Here is an 18465-nt window from a genome sequence, read left to right as displayed (position 1 = left end):
CAGTAAGAGGTTCCAGAGAAAAGGAGAACAAAGAGAATGTGCCTGTAGACTGTGTCAGAGGGCATATTCAGAAAAGAGTCTAAACAAAGAAGGGAAAGCGAAGGCAGACAGATTATCACATAGTTCTCCTTCCCATCAAATGTTTTAGAACATATCCTTTCCTCAAGGTAACCAGTCTGTCAGCTGCTACAGCGCTGATGGCAGAGCTCAAACACTCCACTGCCTTAAGGCTATTTTTACTTCACACAAAGGGAAAAAATCCCACTGTCTCACTGGCCTACATACCAACACAAACATCTCAACGTTTCATGAACTTGTTCCATCCAACACAACCAGGATTCTCCTCATGATTCTATTTTCCTTTTGATGCTGTTGCTCTGTTTATTAATTAATTTGGTTGCATCACCACTGATGACGAATGAGTGGAAAGCAACATAGAAGCCAGCGCCCGCCCTCATCCATCTGAAATACTGCCCAGGATTGCCTGTTAGGACGGCATCTATCTGCTGACTTCCTGCAGGGAGCTTACTGGCTGAACTCTGTAAGCAGTCCAGAGAGAAAACACTGGTGTTCTCACATGCAAGTCCTTTGGGGAATGCACCGTGTGTTTCTAAGGCTTTTTGTTGGTTGTTCTTATTAAAACAACTGAAGATAATGTGACGCTTTCATCACAATATCAATTCTAAAACAACTACAGACTAGAGCTATACCAGATACTGTATAAAAAAAAATGGAAGGAAAAAAAAACGGTATTGCAGCAAACTGCACAAAGCAATAAAGTATTAAAAGGAATGAATACTTATATAACTGTCCAGAAAACATTTTAGTAATGCAACTCCTGTATAAAAATGTCTTTAGTATAGAAATAATGACTCATTTTTGGTTGTTTACTCACTGTACACTACATAAAAGTTAGTTTATTGCATCAGCATTACATTTTCCAACCATACCGCATGTTTTGCTAATATCATGTAGCCCGACTGGAGATCTAAAGTTCTTTATTGTGCAACCTTAACTACTTTCCCTTTTTTAAATTATTTTATTTGAAATGTTTCCTGTACGTCGGCCCCCAAACTTCATGATATGCTTCCCATCTTGGGCTGAAGTGTCAAAGTTCTTTAGAGTTTATTGGTGCTGGCAAGCAATAGCTAGCTTTTGACATGCTGAGCTGAGTGAATCTGTACCTGAGCGGACAGAGCATCTGCACAGCATAGGATTTAATAATGAAAGAGGTCAAATAAATAAAGTAGATTTATGGCACCGGTAATAATATATGTACTGAAATGAAAAACATATTTTTTTGCATGACAGGTTCATTATTTTACATTTGCATGCATTTTTGTCATAGTAAGATTTGATTCGGTCCCTACCAAGACAAAGTTTATCAAAATGAGCAACTACTGTTTGCAACCTGAACCCCTGTGACTTTTTTCTTATATATATATATATATATATATATATATATATATATATATATATATATATAGGCAATGCTACTTTTTTTTCTTTTGCAAATATATACCTGTAACTCTAACACAGATTTGTGGGACATTTCAAAATAACTTGACGAATAACGGACCAGAAGTCAGAGGATGTGCACTGCACGTATGCACCAGTGCCAGGGCAGAATTGATCCAGTTTGAGCATTGCTGCACTGACCCAGAAAAAAAACAAATATTACCCAGAGATCTTTGCTTTTGGTCTCAATAAGTGTTTATAGGATTTATTGTGTATTTTATCAGGTGTTACCATGAGTGTAATCCTGGATTTGTCCTATACTGTGAGCATCTGGATCTCTGCTGCTGTGGCCATCACCTACACACTGCTGGGAGGCCTCTACTCTGTGGCCTACACAGACATCATACAGCTCATCCTCATTTTCATCAGCTTGGTACGACTTTTTGTTTCTTCTCCTAATTTAAGACTAGATGTCTTTTAAAACCGTAGTCAGGTTATAGCAAATATTTTAATTTGTGCTCGACAGAAAGTGGCGCCGTCATGCTTGCTAGCTTTAGTTCTGTACTCTTTGCCAGCCAGCCACCAAGTCCACTAATGCTAAAGCTAACCTTTGTAAATACCGGGTATGTCTTTTTATCTTTTTCCATTTGAGAGGCACTAAATGTTATCACAGATTTAAGATGTTAGTATGTTCCTTGGTCAGATCAGTCTGAGCTCCACCCTATACGGGACAGTAATGTTCCAGTTGATTGAAAAGCAGAAAGGTCAAAGTCTATTTGCCTGGCTCCCAGCCATCCTTTTTGTACCGCTCTCAGCACCCTTTAGCACGATTCTTCATATAGTGATTAGGGATGGGGATCGAAACCCGGTTCTATCAAGGACCCGGTTCCACTTTTTTCAAAACCCGAAAATCAATAACGTTTGGGCTTATCGATACCGCTATCGAGTCTGGTCGTGTTTTTTTTTTTTTCTCTCCCGGAGGTCCTGTAACATAATTGTGTGTCCCTCGAGTCGCGTCACAGCATTTAAATCTAATCAATCCAATCACTGCAGCATGTCCACCAATGTTTGTAAACAAAAAGATATTAAAAGTAAAACTAGTGAAGTCTGGCAGTTAACCCACTCGCGACTCGAGGATGGCTGAGCGGACAAAAAGGTCTAAAGTTTGGCTTCATTTTACCAAGCTCAAAGACAAAGACGAAGCGAAATGCAACTTATGTTGCAAAATCATATCTTGCAAAGGGGGGAACACAACCTCAATGGCCAAGCACATTAATATTGTGCATCAAATAAAGGCCAAATGCAGTACCTTTGACTGTCTCCGAGCTGAAAAGACTCCTCCTCCTCCTCCTGCTGCCGCCGCACCACAGTCTTCATCATCCACTGGTAAGCGCGCACACAGACTTTGTAGCTTGTCCGGTCAGTTAAAAATAGTAATTGTGAAATCCGTGTTGTAATCGGCAGCATACAAGCTAGTTAGCTTGAAAAGTAAATAAAGTTTCAGACGTGCTGCGTGATGATGTGTTCAGATTGGCTCAGTAAAATGGCAATTAGGTTATCATGATGCGTTCAAGTGTAACGTAAAGAAAAGGGAAATTGAGTTTTTGGCGAGAAACGTGAGTAATACAGTTGTATATTGCTCTAATTATTTTAGAATATATAATTAAACTACTGATGCCAACATTTATTAAAAATTACATTTAATTTAAAATACAATTGTTTATTTGCTAAATATTTTCCTAATCACTAAAAACATGATGAAAAGTGACAGTAGACAATACATTAACCAACAATTGTGAAAATTTATATATTTTTTTAAACCAAAAGAAGAGATTTATTCAAAATATAGGACATTTCTTCAAATAATTTTTCCCCCCACTTCCTTTCTGTCTGAGAAAAACATTTGGAGGACCTTGTAATGATTTGTTTTTAATTATAAGTGAAAATATATCTACCATTTCCTTTTCCCATTAATTTAGATGGTGTTCAGCTCAAGCTCACCTCAACTCCCGCCCCCATTGGCCTACTCCAAACTCCCTTCACCTTGGCTGCCAGGAAGATGCCTTCTAATCAAGTGGAGCAGTGTCACAGGGCTGTCACAAAATTTGTGGTAAAAGGCTTGCACCCTTTTGCAACAGTTGAATCACCGTGGTTTAGGGAAATGACAAAGGCCCTCAATCCACGTTACAAACCTCCAAGCAGGACTGTTCTATCAAACACCCTCATCCCTGCATGGTATGAGGTGGAAAAGCAGAATGTCATTACAGAGCTGGCAAATGTTAGTAAGGTAGCCATTACAAGTGATGGGTGGACTAGCTTAGCGCAAGACCACTACATTACTGTGACCGCCCATTACAGCAGCCAAGGCAAGCTTCAGCAAAAAGTCCTCCAGACCAAAGCTGTCTACAGAGCGCAGACCGGGGAAACAGTGGCAGTGGAGATTGGGGAGGTGTTGGAAGAGTTTGGCATTACTCAAAAGGTGGTTGTCATGACTGTAGACAACGCGTCCAACATGGATGTTGCTGCAAAGAAGCTGGACATCCTCAAACTGGGTTGCTTTGCCCACACCCTTAACTTGGCTGCGCAAAAAGTTTACAGCATTGCTACGATGACCCGGTGGGCAGCAAAACTAAGAGCAGTCATCGTGTGGATGAAACGATCTTCAATGGCGAAGGTAGTGCTAAAAGAAAAGCAGCTCCTTCTCAAACTTCCTCAGCACACCATGATACTGGATGTCAAAACCAGGTGGAACTCCCTGTTTCTGATGGTTGAGAGGTTCCTTGAGCAGTATCCGGCTCTCCAAGCTGCAGTGTTGGATCCACGTATAAGAAAGCCCATGGAGAGGGACCGACTGGATAGGATCACAGATGAGGACTTTACCAAAGCAGAGGAGTTCATAAAGGTCATGAAGGTCCTGTACACTACACTGTGTGTATCTAGTGAGAAAACCCCCACCTGTGGACAGATCCTTCCGATTCTCATGAAACTGAAGACCCACTTCACAGTTCAGGAAGGAGACTCTTCATTTGTATCCGACATTAAACGGAAGGTTTTAACTGACCTATCCGGACGTTACCAGGAGGAAAAAATCCAACAGTTCCTCGAAGAGGCGACAGCGATGGACCCAAGGTTTAAAGCCAAAAGTGTCAGGCACACCACCTGGGAACGTTTGCAGGAGGCAGCTGTAGCAACAAATGCTACAGAAGCTGATGTCCCAATCCCTGAGTCCCATGAGGACAGCGACACAACCGAGGAGGCTATGTATGAGAATCCTCGGGTTGAAGTCAGTCCACCACCACAACCTAAGAAGAGTGCCTTGGAGGAGCTATTTGCCGAGGAGGAACAAGAGCGACGGACCATCCATATGAACAACTCCAACATCAGCATTCAGCAGAGAGTATGTGAGGAAATCCAGCTCTACAGAAGCCTGCCTATGATTTCTATAGCAGAGGACCCAGTTCTCTGGTGGTGGACAAAGAGAGACACCCTGCCCCTGCTAGCGGATCTCTCTCACGGCTACCTTACTGTCCAAGCGTCTTCGAGCCCTTCAGAGAGGGTGTTTTCCACTGCTGGGGACACCATCAGCCAGGAGCGTTCGAGGATCATGCCTGACAAGGCAGACATGTTAATTTTTCTGCAAAAAAATACCTGTTAATTTATGAGCTGATAGTTTATTTCCTTTTGTGTGACGCAGCATATTATTTAATTTACATACATTATGACATTTTTTTTCATTTGGTGCTGCTGATATATTCTACTTAGTTAGCCATGTTTATGAAGGCTAGAAATGTTTTTTTTTTATGCTCACTTGTCAAACAATAAAAGCAATACCAGTTCTGTTAAAAACATATTGTCGCATCGTCTTTCCACCAAATAACAGAAAAGTATCGATAGTGGTATCGATAAAGACTCGGATCGATAAGGAGTATCGATAAAGGTATCGATATCAATAAATATTAACGATCCCCATCCCTAATAGTGATGCGTGTAAACTGATGAGCTGTTCAGTGTTGCAGCCGAATTAAGTTAAGCTTTGCTGTTTTGAAGCATTTCTTTTGACTTCATGGTAAGTTTGTGTCCAGTGGCTGAAACGGACTCTGTTATGTATTCCGGCAGAGCAGTGATTATAAACATACGTCAAAGCTGGGTTGGAATAAGCAGGGTGAGATTCTAAGGTGGATCTAACGTAGCCTCGGAAACCAGATGAAATGAAATCATCGCATGAAAATTTCAATTCTTGTTTTGTCAAATCTCTGAAATTGTTTGTTTAATTAATCTGCCATTGAAGAACAATAAGTTTAGATTAATCATAACAGCTACTGGATAAAGGGTTAATGAAGTAACTTGTCATGCTTTTATTAGTGGCTGTGCGTCCCCTTCGCTCTGATGAGTCCAGCTGTCTTGGACATCACAGAGACGGCCTTCAACCGAACCTTCCAGTCTCCTTGGGTGGGTTCCCTGGAGCCAGAAAGAGCATGGAGGTGGATTGATAACTTCCTCCTTTTGGTACAAACCTCTAAGACTTCTTGTCTCTTTGACTTCTTGTTTTTTATTTGTCGGGATGTGAATTTCTTTGGTTTTGCTTGGTTTTCAAGAATCGTTTCCATCCCTGTGGAGCGAAAACCTGGTGTCTATCCTTCTTAACCTTTCCTTTGTCTCTCCTTCTCTCAGGGTTTGGGGAACTTGGGTCTTCAGAATTTTCACCAGAGGACGCTTTCTGCTGCATCTTCAGAAACAGCCAAGATCACCTGTTTTGCTGCGGCGTTCATCGTTCCCACATTAGGAATACCGCCCATACTCCTCGGAGCAGCTGCTGCATCAACAAGTAAGAATCATGTTGCATAAAATAAGGGAGTTTCCTGTTGTCACAATACTTAATATGGAGAAAAAAACAGCACTTTACTGCAGACTTTAGTATAGGAAGATAGTCCTACCTCTTTGACAACCATCAACAACCTCAAGGGTCAAATGTGACTGATGCTGCAACGGGAGAAAATGCATTAATACGGTAATCTGAAACACATGTAGTGCAATTTTATTTAGTCCCTTCTCCAATTCTTTAGGGGTTGGTTTCCATGAAAGCAGGCCAGTTGTTTTTATTGGTAATAAAAAGGCTATTTGAAACAAAATGCAGTTTCCAAATGATAGAGGTTTAAATTTCTTTTATATTAAATGAGAAAAAGACTCTGACGTTCACTCCAGCCCTGTTGGTGGTGCAGTGTTCCACACAATATTAAATTCCTGCAGTAAAGCTTTGGGCCATCAGAACGGTGGCTCCTTTTAAATCGAGTAATTTATAACTCCTCCTTCCTGTTTTTTACCTTTCTTATTATCGACAGTTGGAGCAGTCATACTCGCAGGCCACAAAAGTTTTTCTTTTTTACCCAGATTGAAAAGAAAAAAAATTTGAATAGTTTTAGCAACTGAATAGCCAACTAAAAATGGATGGTTAGGATGAAACTGAAGTCTTCATACCTTTCTGTTGCTATTTAAAGGCTGAATTAATATGGCTGAGGCTCCAGAAACACACAAATGGAGGGTTTAGTGCATATAGATGGTGTTTAGGGGCCGGTTTCGGATTTGGGCCGTTGACTCTAAACCAATCCCTGAGAATGAGCATGCAGTGACCGTGGAAAGAAAAAAAACTCCCTTTGAACAGGAAGAAACCTCCAGCAGAACAGGGCTCAGTGTGAGCGGCCATCTGCTGAGGCCGACTGGGGTTCAAGGAGACAGAAGCAGACATAGAAAAGGAATAAAGAAGCACTCTATATCTATAAATATTTTCTATGCTAGAAAATGTAACAGTAAACTAGAGCAAGAAGTGGCTCTGTGTAGGAAATAAATAATTAAGCTGATGAGCTCTTAGCCTGTTTTCATGTGGAAGTGATGAGAGACCAGAGAGGTAGTCATAGTAAAAACTGGGCACAAAGCTATGTCTAGGAGAGAAACGGTACTAAACACTGAAAAACAGTCCAAACTCTATCACCAGAGCAGAGGCTCCTTTTTCCCTATTTGCTGTGTCCGTTTCCATAATTTGCTTTAAATTTCAGACTTCTCATGGTGGCCATTCTTATGTCAACTCTTCTGTAATAGAAAAGATGAAGTTTTGAACCCAACAGAGTCTCCTACCTGAGCTGTGGATGTCTGCAGTTGCGGAGCCCCTTTGGTTAATGCTTTTCTCATCAGGGACATCTAAATGCCTCCTCTGCTTTAGTGAACACTAATGTTCATACTACATCTTAAGCGCCATTTAACTCTTATCTTTCTCTGTAATTTAAATGACAGGAGATGAAGGGTTAAAATAAAGTCGGAGGGCAATGGAGGTAATAAAATAAAGGCTAGATTATTTTAAGGCTAATGATTTGATGTGATTAAATCTTAAGGATGAGTCCTGTCGTCACGGCAACCTATTGAAGCTTGATGTTTTCTCAGATGTTGGTCTTTAATTGTGCTTCTCAGACTGGAATCTGACCACCTATGGATCCCCGTCTCCTTTTGAACGCGGGGAAACTGGTCTCATCCTGCCACTGGTGCTACAGCACCTTACCCCCACCTATATCTCCATCATTGGCATCGGGGCGGTGGCTGCTGCCGTGATGTCATCGACTGACTCAGCTTTACTGTCCGCAGCCTCCATCTTCACCTCCAACATTTATAAGAACATCCTGAGGACAGCGGTGTGTACGTGTTCCCATGATGCTGATGGGTTTTTTGCTGTCTTTTAATTTTTTTTTTTTTTGGTAGGCATCTGAGCAGGAGATCCAGTGGGTGATTCGGCTGTCTGTGATAGTCGTAGGTCTGGCTGGAACGTCACTCACCTTCCTGGACAACAGCGTCCTGATGATCTGGTTGCTTCGCTCGGATCTTACTTACACCCTTATGCTACCTCAGCTGGTCTGCGTCCTCTTCTTCAACGTTTCCAACGGTTACGGGGCCGTCTTGGGCTGTGCCACCGGCATCCTGCTCAGGGTGCTCTGCGGGGAACCGCTGCTCGGCATACCGGCATTCATCCACTTCCCAGGAGGCACTTGGGAAAACGGGTTCTACATCCAGCACATGCCGATCAGAACCATCTGCATGCTGTCTGCTGCGGTTTCCATCTTGTTCTTCTCCTATCTGGCATCTGTCCTCTATAAAAAAGGCCTGATTCCTGAGAAGTGGGACGTTTTTAATGTGCAAGCTCAATATTCAGCCGATGGCCATAAAGCTGTCACTACAGACTACAACCTGAATGATCAAACTGAGGAGAGTGAAGTGTGTGAACTAAAGCTGGAATCCAGACTCTAAGGATACCGTAAATGTTAGATAACATCCACTTTGAGATCTTTTAGAAGAAAATTTTCACCTTAAAGTTTGTTGTTGCCACATAGTTGAAATTTTTAGCATTTTGCATCATTTGAATGCTGAAAAAAACAAGAAGATATGCTTTTTGTGATAAGAGCCCAACATTTCTGCAGTTTTATGCAGCAGAGAAATGTTCAAACACTGTCATCAACAACAGCTTTCATGGTCCACATACACCACAGGCCCTCCCAGAACCAAAACCAGATCATTTATAGCTCTACAGGCTATTAGTACACTCTTTAAACCAGCTAAAACTTCCCAATCATGGTTTCCATACTTAGTAGCTTTTCCCATTAAATATTCACTAATCCAACCTGTGTTGATTTTATATCGACAGGGTTAGGCTAACCGATAATAAACAATGTCATGCCAAAAAAAAAAAGTGTTAAAGGGACTGAAATCCACATTAAAACTATTAAATAGTGAGATAAAAAGGAAAAATAACATGGAATAAAAAAGACCTTTATAGTTGATTATTTTTATTTTCATTCTTCCTTAAAAAGGGCTTGAAGAAAACAAAGATCAAAACTTAATGTCAAATATGACTTTAGAGGCATTTAAATCTGGATTTTAAATGAAGACTCAATTGTTACCTTGCTCTATTGAATATATGAATAATTATATAGGTCAGTGTGTCTGTTTAGTATGTGGATTATCAAATCTAGCACTAAATGCTCAGCAACTAAAGGCTAATATTAGCTATAGTTAAAAAAAATTGTTCTGTTGATTGAAGTCCTAATATTTTCATCTTGTCTCATTATCAATCGAGATGGAAGGTTAGATTATCGTCTGTTAAGAGTAGGGAGACTCCTTTTATTCCCCTTGCTAACCAAACAAACTGTTCCAACAGCATCAACTTTACATTTAAATAACAAAGCTGTTTTATATTTATGTTCAAAATGCAGTAAAGTAGAAACGATTTAGTTTTTTTCAATCCTTATACTGCTGAAAAAACACATTGACACTGAATGGAAATATAGAAATGTAACCGTGGCAACTTCCTTATTTGTCTTGGAGGGTTTGGGTTGGATCACAAATGTACATCTCAAAATCCAACATGGCTGCTTTTTTTTTTTTTTTTTTATAGAGATGTCTTGATTCAGTAATGATAAATATCAAATTATATAGATTTGAACCTAAAAATCTCATGCTGTCAAAATTGCTCTGCTTCTGTCTGAAGTTTATGTAACCTTTTGGTTAATGATCAGTTATACTTATTTTTGCTGACTATTCTTCTAAAGTTGCAACAGAAATCAGAATGTTCTATTGGGACATCTTATTTTATTTATGCCGTCTGTTTAAATCAGTCACATGCAGTAAATGTACCCCTGGTAATGAAAGTGCTGATAAAGAAAGTTAATGTATAGATGGTTTGAGAGTTTCTGAGAAGTCTGGCCAGTTTCCTCTGGACGCTGTTCAACCGGTCGGCTCAGTGATCCAGGTCCAGAAAAACACCATGATGGGACATCTGTTAATTATTTTTTTTACTTTTTATTTACAGTTTATTACAGTAAAAAAAACTGGCGGCTGGTTATTTTCCCATTCAGTAAATGTCCATGTGCCTATAGTCTTCTTTTCAAGGAAGCTCTTTATATCTCTATAGAAAATCACTGGTTTAAAGTAAATTTCTTTAATATTCTTAGTTTACGGTAATAAAATATGACTGACAACTATCTACCTGCAGGATTTTGTTATTTTATCTTATTTTGATCAGGACTATTTTGTATTTACTAAGATTTAACTGTAAAATGGTGGAAGCTGAAGATCAGAACCCTGATCAGTGGAAATGTGGTGTCATGTTTTCAGAAAAAGATATACAATCGAATGAAAAAAGCAGGAAGGCACCCATAGGAAAATGTTGGCAAAAATCTATTTTGCAATTTTGCTATGGCAGATCACCGATATTAATTGACCCGATGTATTATACAATCCCTAATGTTTGAACACCATAAAACAGTCCCCTGCTGAATAACTATAACTCTCACATAAACTAAAATGTAGCCCATGACCAGCAGCTACATGGGAATAAATGGGTTGTTTTGCTTATTAATGCTGATATGTCGTGCATCCCTAGAGAAAAGGATATGAATATAACGTTTGATTACCAAAAGAACCTCCAGAAAACAAGTAGTTTTTTTTATTTATCTGTAAACATGTTCATGCAGTGCTCCATATTACAGGAAACATAAATCCACAATCTTCCATTTTCTCTCTTTGCACCAATAGATGGCGATTTTTTGATTGTATTAAAATAGAAATCATAAATAGGGCTTTGATTTTTGAACCAGGATATTGTAATGGTCTTGGTACCTGCATGCAGATCATGATGAATCAAAATTTCAAAGACGCATTCTTTGTTTTGTGGACTTAAAGCCATTTTCTTGCTTGGTTTGTTTTTTTTTTCTCTCCATTTAGAACAGATTGCATTTAACTCTGAGCAGAGACTAATGGCTGAAAACACAAAGATCTTTCAGGTACCGTAGTTTGCCAGTCGCTACACTTGTAACTATGTCACATCTGAAGGCTGTGTAAACTGTTTTTGATGTGTTTAAACCTATATTTTTGTAACCCAAAAAGATTTACCTCGAGAAATGATCAACTAGACATTTATGGATATCATTACGGATACTGAAAATAAACAATCATGTAGAAATTCTCCATTAAAGCTGCCTTCATTTGAAGATGCTTGGTATTCATGTATGAGCGAACTAAATCGTTTTTTAAAAATGTTTTTATTGGTCTTCATTCTAACTAGGTTTGCATACAGAAAAGATGGATATTCCCATGTTAGTTGGGTTGCCAAGTTCAGCATGATGATGTACGAAACCTGACGCATTACCAAGTAACCTGATTAATTTTTGTAATCAATGTTTGCTTTCATGTGTTATAAAAGTCTATATCAGAGCTGATGTTTGATTTTTATAAATACAATATTGAAAATGTAAAGAAATTTATCCTCTGCAGAATTGATCAGCCTCATGCAGGAAGCTTCAGCTTTATAACCAATTTAAACCAAGCTATGCTGACACCTGCTGGCTAATGGGTGTTAGAACACCACAGATCATTGGTCAAAAGACATTCAGATGATACACTATATTGCCAAAAGTATTTGCTCACCTGCCTTGACTCACATATGAGCTTAAGTGACATCCCGTTCCTAATCCATAGGGTTCAATATGACGTCGGTCCACCCTTTGCAGCTAGAACAGCTTCAACTCTTCTGGGAAGGCTGTCCACAAGGTTTAGGAGTGTGTTTATGGGAATTTTTGACCATTCTTCCAGAAGCGCATTTGTGAGGTCGCACACTGATGTTGGACGAGAAGGCCTGGCTCTCAGTCTCCGCTCTAATTCATCCCAAAGGTGTTCTATCGGGTTGAGGTCAGGACTCTGTGCAGGCCAGTCAAGTTCATCCACACCAGACTCTGTCATCCATGTCTTTATGGACCTTGCTTTGTGCACTGGTGCACAGTCATGTTGGAAGAGGAAGGGGCCAGCTCCAAACTGTTCCCACAAAGTTGGGAGCATGGAATTGTCCAAAATGTCTTGGTATGCTGAAGCATTCAGAGTTCCTTTCACTGGAACTAAGGGGCCAAGCCCAGCTCCTGAAAAACAACCCCACACCATAATCCCCCCTCCACCAAACTTTACACTTGGCACAATGCAGTCAGACAAGTACCGTTCTCCTGGCAACCGCCAAACCCAGACCCGTCCATCAGATTGCCAGATGGAGAAGCGCGATTCGTCACTCCAGAGAACGCGTCTCCACTGCTCTAGAGTCCAGTGGCGGCGTGCTTTACACCACCGCATCCGACGCTTTGCATTGCACTTGGTGATGTATGGCTTGGATGCAGCTGCTCGCCCATGGAAACCCATTCCATGAAGCTCTCTGCGCACTGTTCTTGAGCTAATCTGAAGGCCACATGAAGTTTGGAGGTCTGTAGTGATTGACTCTGCAGAAAGTTGGCGACCTCTTCGCACTATGCGCGTCAGCATCCGCTGACCCCGCTCCGTCAGTTTACGTGGCCTACCTCTTCGTGGCTGAGTTGCTGTCGTTCCCAAACACTTCCATTTTCTTATAATACAGCTGACAGTTGACTGTGGAATATTTAGGAGCGAGGAAATTTCACGACTGGATTTGTTGCACAGGTGGCATCCTATCACAGTTCCACGCTGGAATTCACTGAGCTCCTGAGAGCGACCCATTCTTTCACAAATGTTTGTAAAAACAGTCTGCATGCCTAGGTGCTTGAATTTATACACCTGTGGCCATGGAAGTGATTGGAACACCTGATTCCAATAATTTGGATGGGTGAGCAAATACTTTTGGCAATATAGTGTATGTATGTAGGAATGACTGCCACATATAAAAATACAGAAATAAATGCTCAAATAAATAAGCACACAATTAATTGCCACCAAAATACAACAAATAAATGTAGAAATTAAATTATACAGTGAGACAAATGTATACAACTCTTTTAATTAGCTTCTTTATTTGCCTTTGTAATTTGACTTATTTTTTTGTCCTTTATAATCTTCAACTTTATTTTTCAATTACTTACATTTTTAAATATTTATGTGCATGTCATGCTATTTTTGTCTGTTTTATCCTTCCTTTGTATTTTTTTACATTAGTTATTTAATTAATCCTCTAAACATTTTATGTTTCAGAAACACATTAGAAAAATAAATTAGACAGTTATTTCCAGATGAAATAAAGAAGACATTTAGAGCATCTTCCTGTTTAAATCAGAAATGATTTAAACAGGCTCCATGATTTAGACTGGCTCCATATTGGAAGATCTTTCCGCAAATCAAACATCTGTTTAGTTCTCTTCCAACACTTCCAACTCAGTTTCTGTTCTCTCTGGTCTGGAGAGAGGAGCGTCGGTCGTCACGATGAACCCGAACGAGCGTCTGCTTTGGGTTTGTTTGAGGGGTCTAGAACGGTTCCCTCGTAGATGACCTTGTTCCTGATGCCCTCCTGTATCACCCTCTGCTGCACGCGGAGCTTGGCATTGTTTATCCTGCAGTAAAACCTGAAAAAACAACCAAGCCATGAGAAAAGCAGCACTTCTTCTAGAGGGAAAATTCAGCCAAGCAGTGAACCTACCAGGACCCCAGAGTGGTGAGTATAAAACCGGCTAATCCTACGTCAAAGGAGCGCCTCACTCGACCTGATTCAGACAGAAATTTCTTTAAATTAGTAAACAGACTGGAGGAAAACAAGTCGTCTCTACGTGTCCAATCTGCACAGTCACTCTACAGATTGCACTCATCTGGCTCCAGATCCCCCATCTCTGACTGGAGCCCACATCATCACCCTTCCACCACTGTGTTAGTGAGAGCTGCCAAACATCTTCCTGTTGGCCTCATCTGCACATAGGAGTCAGTTCCAGAAGTCCATTCTTTTTCCTTCATGTTTAACCCTGCTGGGGGGTGAGGGGTGCTGGTGTCTATCTCCAGCTGTATACAGGTGAGAGGCGGGGTCCACCCTGGACAGAGAGGCGAGGCAGCAGTGCTACCCACCGCACCACTAAGCAGCCCTGTTCCAGAAGTAATTTGATGAATTTATTTCAATGAATTTAGTTTATTTATATATTCAGAACACATCATCTCAAGGCCCTTTCCTAAAGCAACGTCAACCAATCAGTTGCCAGGGAGAAAGCTGTGATGTCTGCTTTAACTCCACTGGATCCACATATCAGAGAAAAAGTCTCAGATCGCTTTTCCTCCACTAAATAGTTCCTTAGTTCCTCAATGTTGGTGAAACAGTTTATAAAAATGCTGATAAAAATTTTCTATTTTACAGTCTGATACTTTGAGTTTTTACCACAAACCTGCTTTAAAAATCACTTTCAGCTGCTACTAACGGAAAACTGAGATAAAGCAAATTTTAAACCTCTGTCTGACTGCCAGAAACAGAACAGATCAACGTCCCAAACTTCCAACCTCTAAACACACAAGCACCCCAGTAGAATGTTGGCTTTGAACGCAGCACCCATCATTCTCCATTGAAGGAAGCAGCAGCATGTCTGAATCAAGCCCTACCAAGCATTCTGCTTCTACTTGTCTTCTTTCACTGCTGCCGACCACAGGAGGAACCTGACAGACTGCCAACTCAGGAAAACAATGAAACTGGGCTTTTATAGTGAGGCAGCAACATCAACTTCCTTATTTTCTTTCATTTTTCAGAAATGTGTGCAGAGTTATGTTTTCAAATGTAGCAGTGAGTTGGTAGATGCGCTCTAATTCAGGCCTTAGCTGTAGCCTCCTGATGGACAACCTGTAGGATGTATCCACAGTATTTTTCCTGGCCCAATATTTCCCATGATTCAGTGCGGTATGAAGCAGATTGAGCAGCAGTAGCTGGACCACCATGGCCAATATTATCAATATGTTTTGATGTGATAATATATTATTATTTTATTTTTACTTCAATATCTACTCTGAGGTTTGGTGGACATTTCTAGACAATAATACTAAATACGTTTATGATAAATAAATGAATTTATAAATAACTACACTGAAACTGTAACTGATCAGTTGTATTTAACCAAAGATTACAAAATGAGGCTGTTGTACTTTTAGCTTGATCTGCTATAGTTCTGAGGTTTCCAGATCTACCACTGGCTGTTTGGTTGACATATGAAGAATTTCCACTATGTTTTGCTTCTTTCTTTTGTTTGGTGACTCCATGAACCCCACCCCCACCAAAAGAAATTATCGCTTATTAAACAAGACTCACTGGTGGCCAGAAAATACAGCATGCCAGCAGCTACCGAGCCTCCAGCTCCATGCAGGATGGCGTCTCTGGCGCATGGCGTCCTCTGGACATCCAGGATCCCCAACAGCTTAAAACCCTGGAAAACACAGAGACGGGAGAGGACAGGATTAAAACCATGATGAAGACCCCAAAGACTTGAGCACATTATCTCTAAATCCAGACATAAATCTGATGCCTCAGTTCCACCATCTGAGGAACTGAAGCCTGATTTACACTCAGAGATTAGGTCCTACCCAACAGACGAGAGGGAACAGAGCACTGAATGAAACTGTTTGGTTTATTAGATCCTTGGATAGGCCAATATCTGCATGCAATTTATTCGTTCAATATTTGCCAATTAAAAACGTCCTGTTTTGTTTAAAGCGCAGCATTTGCTATCACTATGTCTCTTTTATCATGTAACTCATGCATGCCCAAAGCCGGTCCCCGAGGGCTGCAGTCCTGCAGATTTTAGGTTTCTCTGCTCCAGCAGCTGATTCTAATGGTTGCAGTTGAGCTAAAGCAGCAGTGATCAATTGGAATGTGTGGGAGAAGCAAATAGATCTGGAAGTTCAGATCAGGACGTACTGCAGCTCATTATTTAAACCAAATAGCGGATTTTCCAGCTAAGACCAGAGCAGCCCTCCTCTGTTTGGCTGCAGCTTTATACCTGGCTGAATTCCTACATGATGTTGCATCACATTGGTCCAGAAAATGTCTGCATGGAGGTAAACACATCTGTAGGCATTTGGGAAGATGTTTATTCGAGAGTTAGTGACAAATCTCTGGATTGTTCATCGTTCTGTCTAACCTGACTGCAGCTCTAGTGCTGCTGTTTCCAGCCCTGTCTCAATGTATCATTTGATGTTACTGCAAATTATAAAATCATCTAGCAGGAAGCTTCATGATTACTTAATGATAGCAAAGTGCCATGTGGTTTATACTTTTTCATTACAGCTCAAACAAAAATTAGCAAAAACAACCAGCATCAAAACAACAACAAATAAATTAATTTGAGGAAAAAAATAATATAATTATAAACCTTCACAAATAGTTTTTTCCTGTCTGCTCTGTGGATACAAAACGGCAATAAAATAAGTCTAAGTCTTGCTTAGAGGCCTTTATACAGAAAGCTTAATGATGTGCTCAAATGTTCAGCTGGGACCAGCAGGAGGCGCACTAGTTAGTGCACCTAAATGCGGAGGGTTCCAATCCGGCCTGCGGTCCTTTACTACATGTCCCTAGTCCTCCTTTCCTGTCAGGAAAACGAGCCACTAGTGCCGTAAAAACTCAAAAAAATAAAAACTTTCAGCTGCGTCTCTTAGCGAAGGTGAAGTGATGGAGGTCATCAGACTAAATGTTTCTACTGATGTTTATCTAACCTTAACTGTGCTCACTGAATTGTAAAAAAAAAAAAAAAAAAAAAAAACGTTGATAGAGAGAGAATAAGTAAGCACGGTGACCTGCTGCAAACTAAAAGCTTTTCCATATAAAGATAAACTTCAAGCTGACCTTGCCCCCAGCAGCCTCCTCTCCTCCCGCCATCGCTTTGCTAAGGTTTCACTGAGGGAAAAAAGCCTCAACTGCTGTTTTCATAACTACGCCCCGATTGCGCATGCGCAGGTTAAATGGTGTCCGTCCGTTTTAAAAAACCCGTAGGCAAACTGGAATCAAATACTTTAGTTCCGGACGGCGACGAGTTAATACGTAAAATAAATAAATAAATAAATAAAATAAAAAAAAAATAAAAAACGTGCGCGCATCACAAGCAATTGGTTAAAGTAAAAAGAAAGTTAAAATGGTACCATGGTGGAGCAATGAATGTTCCGAAGCTATTAGAAATAGAAATAAAAAGTTTAGAGAATTGAAAAAAAATCATTCAATGTCAAATTTGATAGAATATAAAAGGGCACAGGCAATAGTTAGAAAGGTTATTAAAAGGGCAAAAAATAATTGTTGGAGAGACTTCTGTTGTACTATTGGAAGAACAACACCACTAGATAAAGTTTGGGGAATGACTAAAAGAATGAGGGGAATTAGACACGATAAGGATCTGCCAGTGTTGAAAAAAGGGAAAACAGTAGCGTGTTGCTCCACAGGCGCAGAGGTCAGAGGCGATTCTAGAGTCTGTGGGGGCCCCAAGCAAAAAATCCTAGGGGGCCTTACTGACCAGTGTTCATCACCATTATGTTAGGCTATAAATAATCTGACACCAATGAAAAATGTATTAAATAAAACCTTTTTTTTTTTATTCCAAATGTTCTAAACATGAACAACCTTGTTATTTTGGAAAATATAAAAGAATAAAAGTAAAGAATAAACTAATAAATCAAAATAAATGTATAATAAAATTAAAAAAAACAGTAAATTACTTTAAAAACCCAATATAAACTTTGTACAAAATATAAAGTAGTTATAGTAAGTGTAGTGAAATGATTGGGGTCCTATACTGCTTCCAGAATTGCTGCTTACGGGCCTTGGCTTGTGCAAATGCAGACATAAGTCCTCCAGATCCAAAGACCTTTGCACACTATATTCTATAGAAATAAGCGCCAGTCCTGAAAGTCTCTCTTGAGACATGGAAAATGAATCATTTTCCTTCAGCTGAGTTACATAATTGCTTTCCAATTTACTGAACGATAGGCCTACAACGTCACCCATTCGCTAGGCTACGTTCATTTTCATTGAGGGAAGTTATCCACCTGGGCAGGGCTGGATTTTGAATGGGCAAAGCCAATGTCAATTAGGGGTGGGTATTGGCAAAGAAGTCATGATTCGATTCGAATCACGATTCACATGCCACGATGCGATTCTATCACGATGCATCATGATACTTGAAATATTGCGATGCATTGCGATATTTTCACTGAACAGTGTAAGAAAAAGATACAGCCCTT

At 40.1% G+C, this 18465-nt stretch overlaps 2 protein-coding genes across 2 annotated transcripts in view; one reads left to right on the top strand and one right to left on the bottom strand.

The window, feature by feature from the left end:
• The window catches only part of LOC119795244 (high-affinity choline transporter 1-like), a 39192-nt gene extending 27486 nt beyond the window's left edge, over window positions 1-11706 (top strand). Inside the window, exons 4-8 of the mRNA XM_038303139.1 lie at window positions 1743-1891; window positions 5821-5964; window positions 6130-6283; window positions 7918-8135; window positions 8203-11706. Of these exons, the coding sequence (XP_038159067.1) occupies window positions 1743-1891; window positions 5821-5964; window positions 6130-6283; window positions 7918-8135; window positions 8203-8745 (1208 nt within the window). The 3' untranslated portion in view covers window positions 8746-11706. The remainder of the gene's footprint in view (window positions 1-1742; window positions 1892-5820; window positions 5965-6129; window positions 6284-7917; window positions 8136-8202) is intronic.
• Window positions 11707-13372: 1666 nt separating this feature from the next.
• Window positions 13373-17205, bottom strand: LOC119795236 (cytochrome c oxidase assembly protein COX20, mitochondrial). Its single transcript, XM_038303126.1, has 4 exons — window positions 17081-17205; window positions 15551-15665; window positions 13916-13979; window positions 13373-13841 (listed from the first exon to the last, which is right to left on the bottom strand). Exons 1-4 carry the CDS (start codon window positions 17111-17113, stop codon window positions 13697-13699), a joined length of 357 nt encoding a protein of 118 aa, XP_038159054.1. The 5' UTR covers window positions 17114-17205; the 3' UTR covers window positions 13373-13696.
• Window positions 17206-18465: the final 1260 nt, after the last annotated feature.

The sequence above is a fragment of the Cyprinodon tularosa genome, unplaced genomic scaffold (assembly GCF_016077235.1).
Source record: "Cyprinodon tularosa strain WSP-4 unplaced genomic scaffold, ASM1607723v1 ctg505, whole genome shotgun sequence".
Taxonomy (NCBI): domain Eukaryota; kingdom Metazoa; phylum Chordata; class Actinopteri; order Cyprinodontiformes; family Cyprinodontidae; genus Cyprinodon; species Cyprinodon tularosa.
Note: the sequence above shows the minus strand (reverse complement) of the source record. Positions and strands in the feature narration are given on the sequence as shown.

Bases quoted from the DNA above. Each gene is read 5' to 3' on its own strand.
- LOC119795236 (XM_038303126.1), bottom strand. From the start codon at position 17,113: ATGGCGGGAGGAGAGGAGGCTGCTGGGGGCAAG. The intron at 15,666-17,080 runs GTCAGCTTGAAG...TGTGTTTTCCAG, and splicing joins AGGAGGCTGCTGGGGGCAAG to GGTTTTAAGCTGTTGGGGAT. The intron at 13,842-13,915 runs GTAGGTTCACTG...TTGTTTTTTCAG, and splicing joins CTCACCACTCTGGGGTCCTG to GTTTTACTGCAGGATAAACA.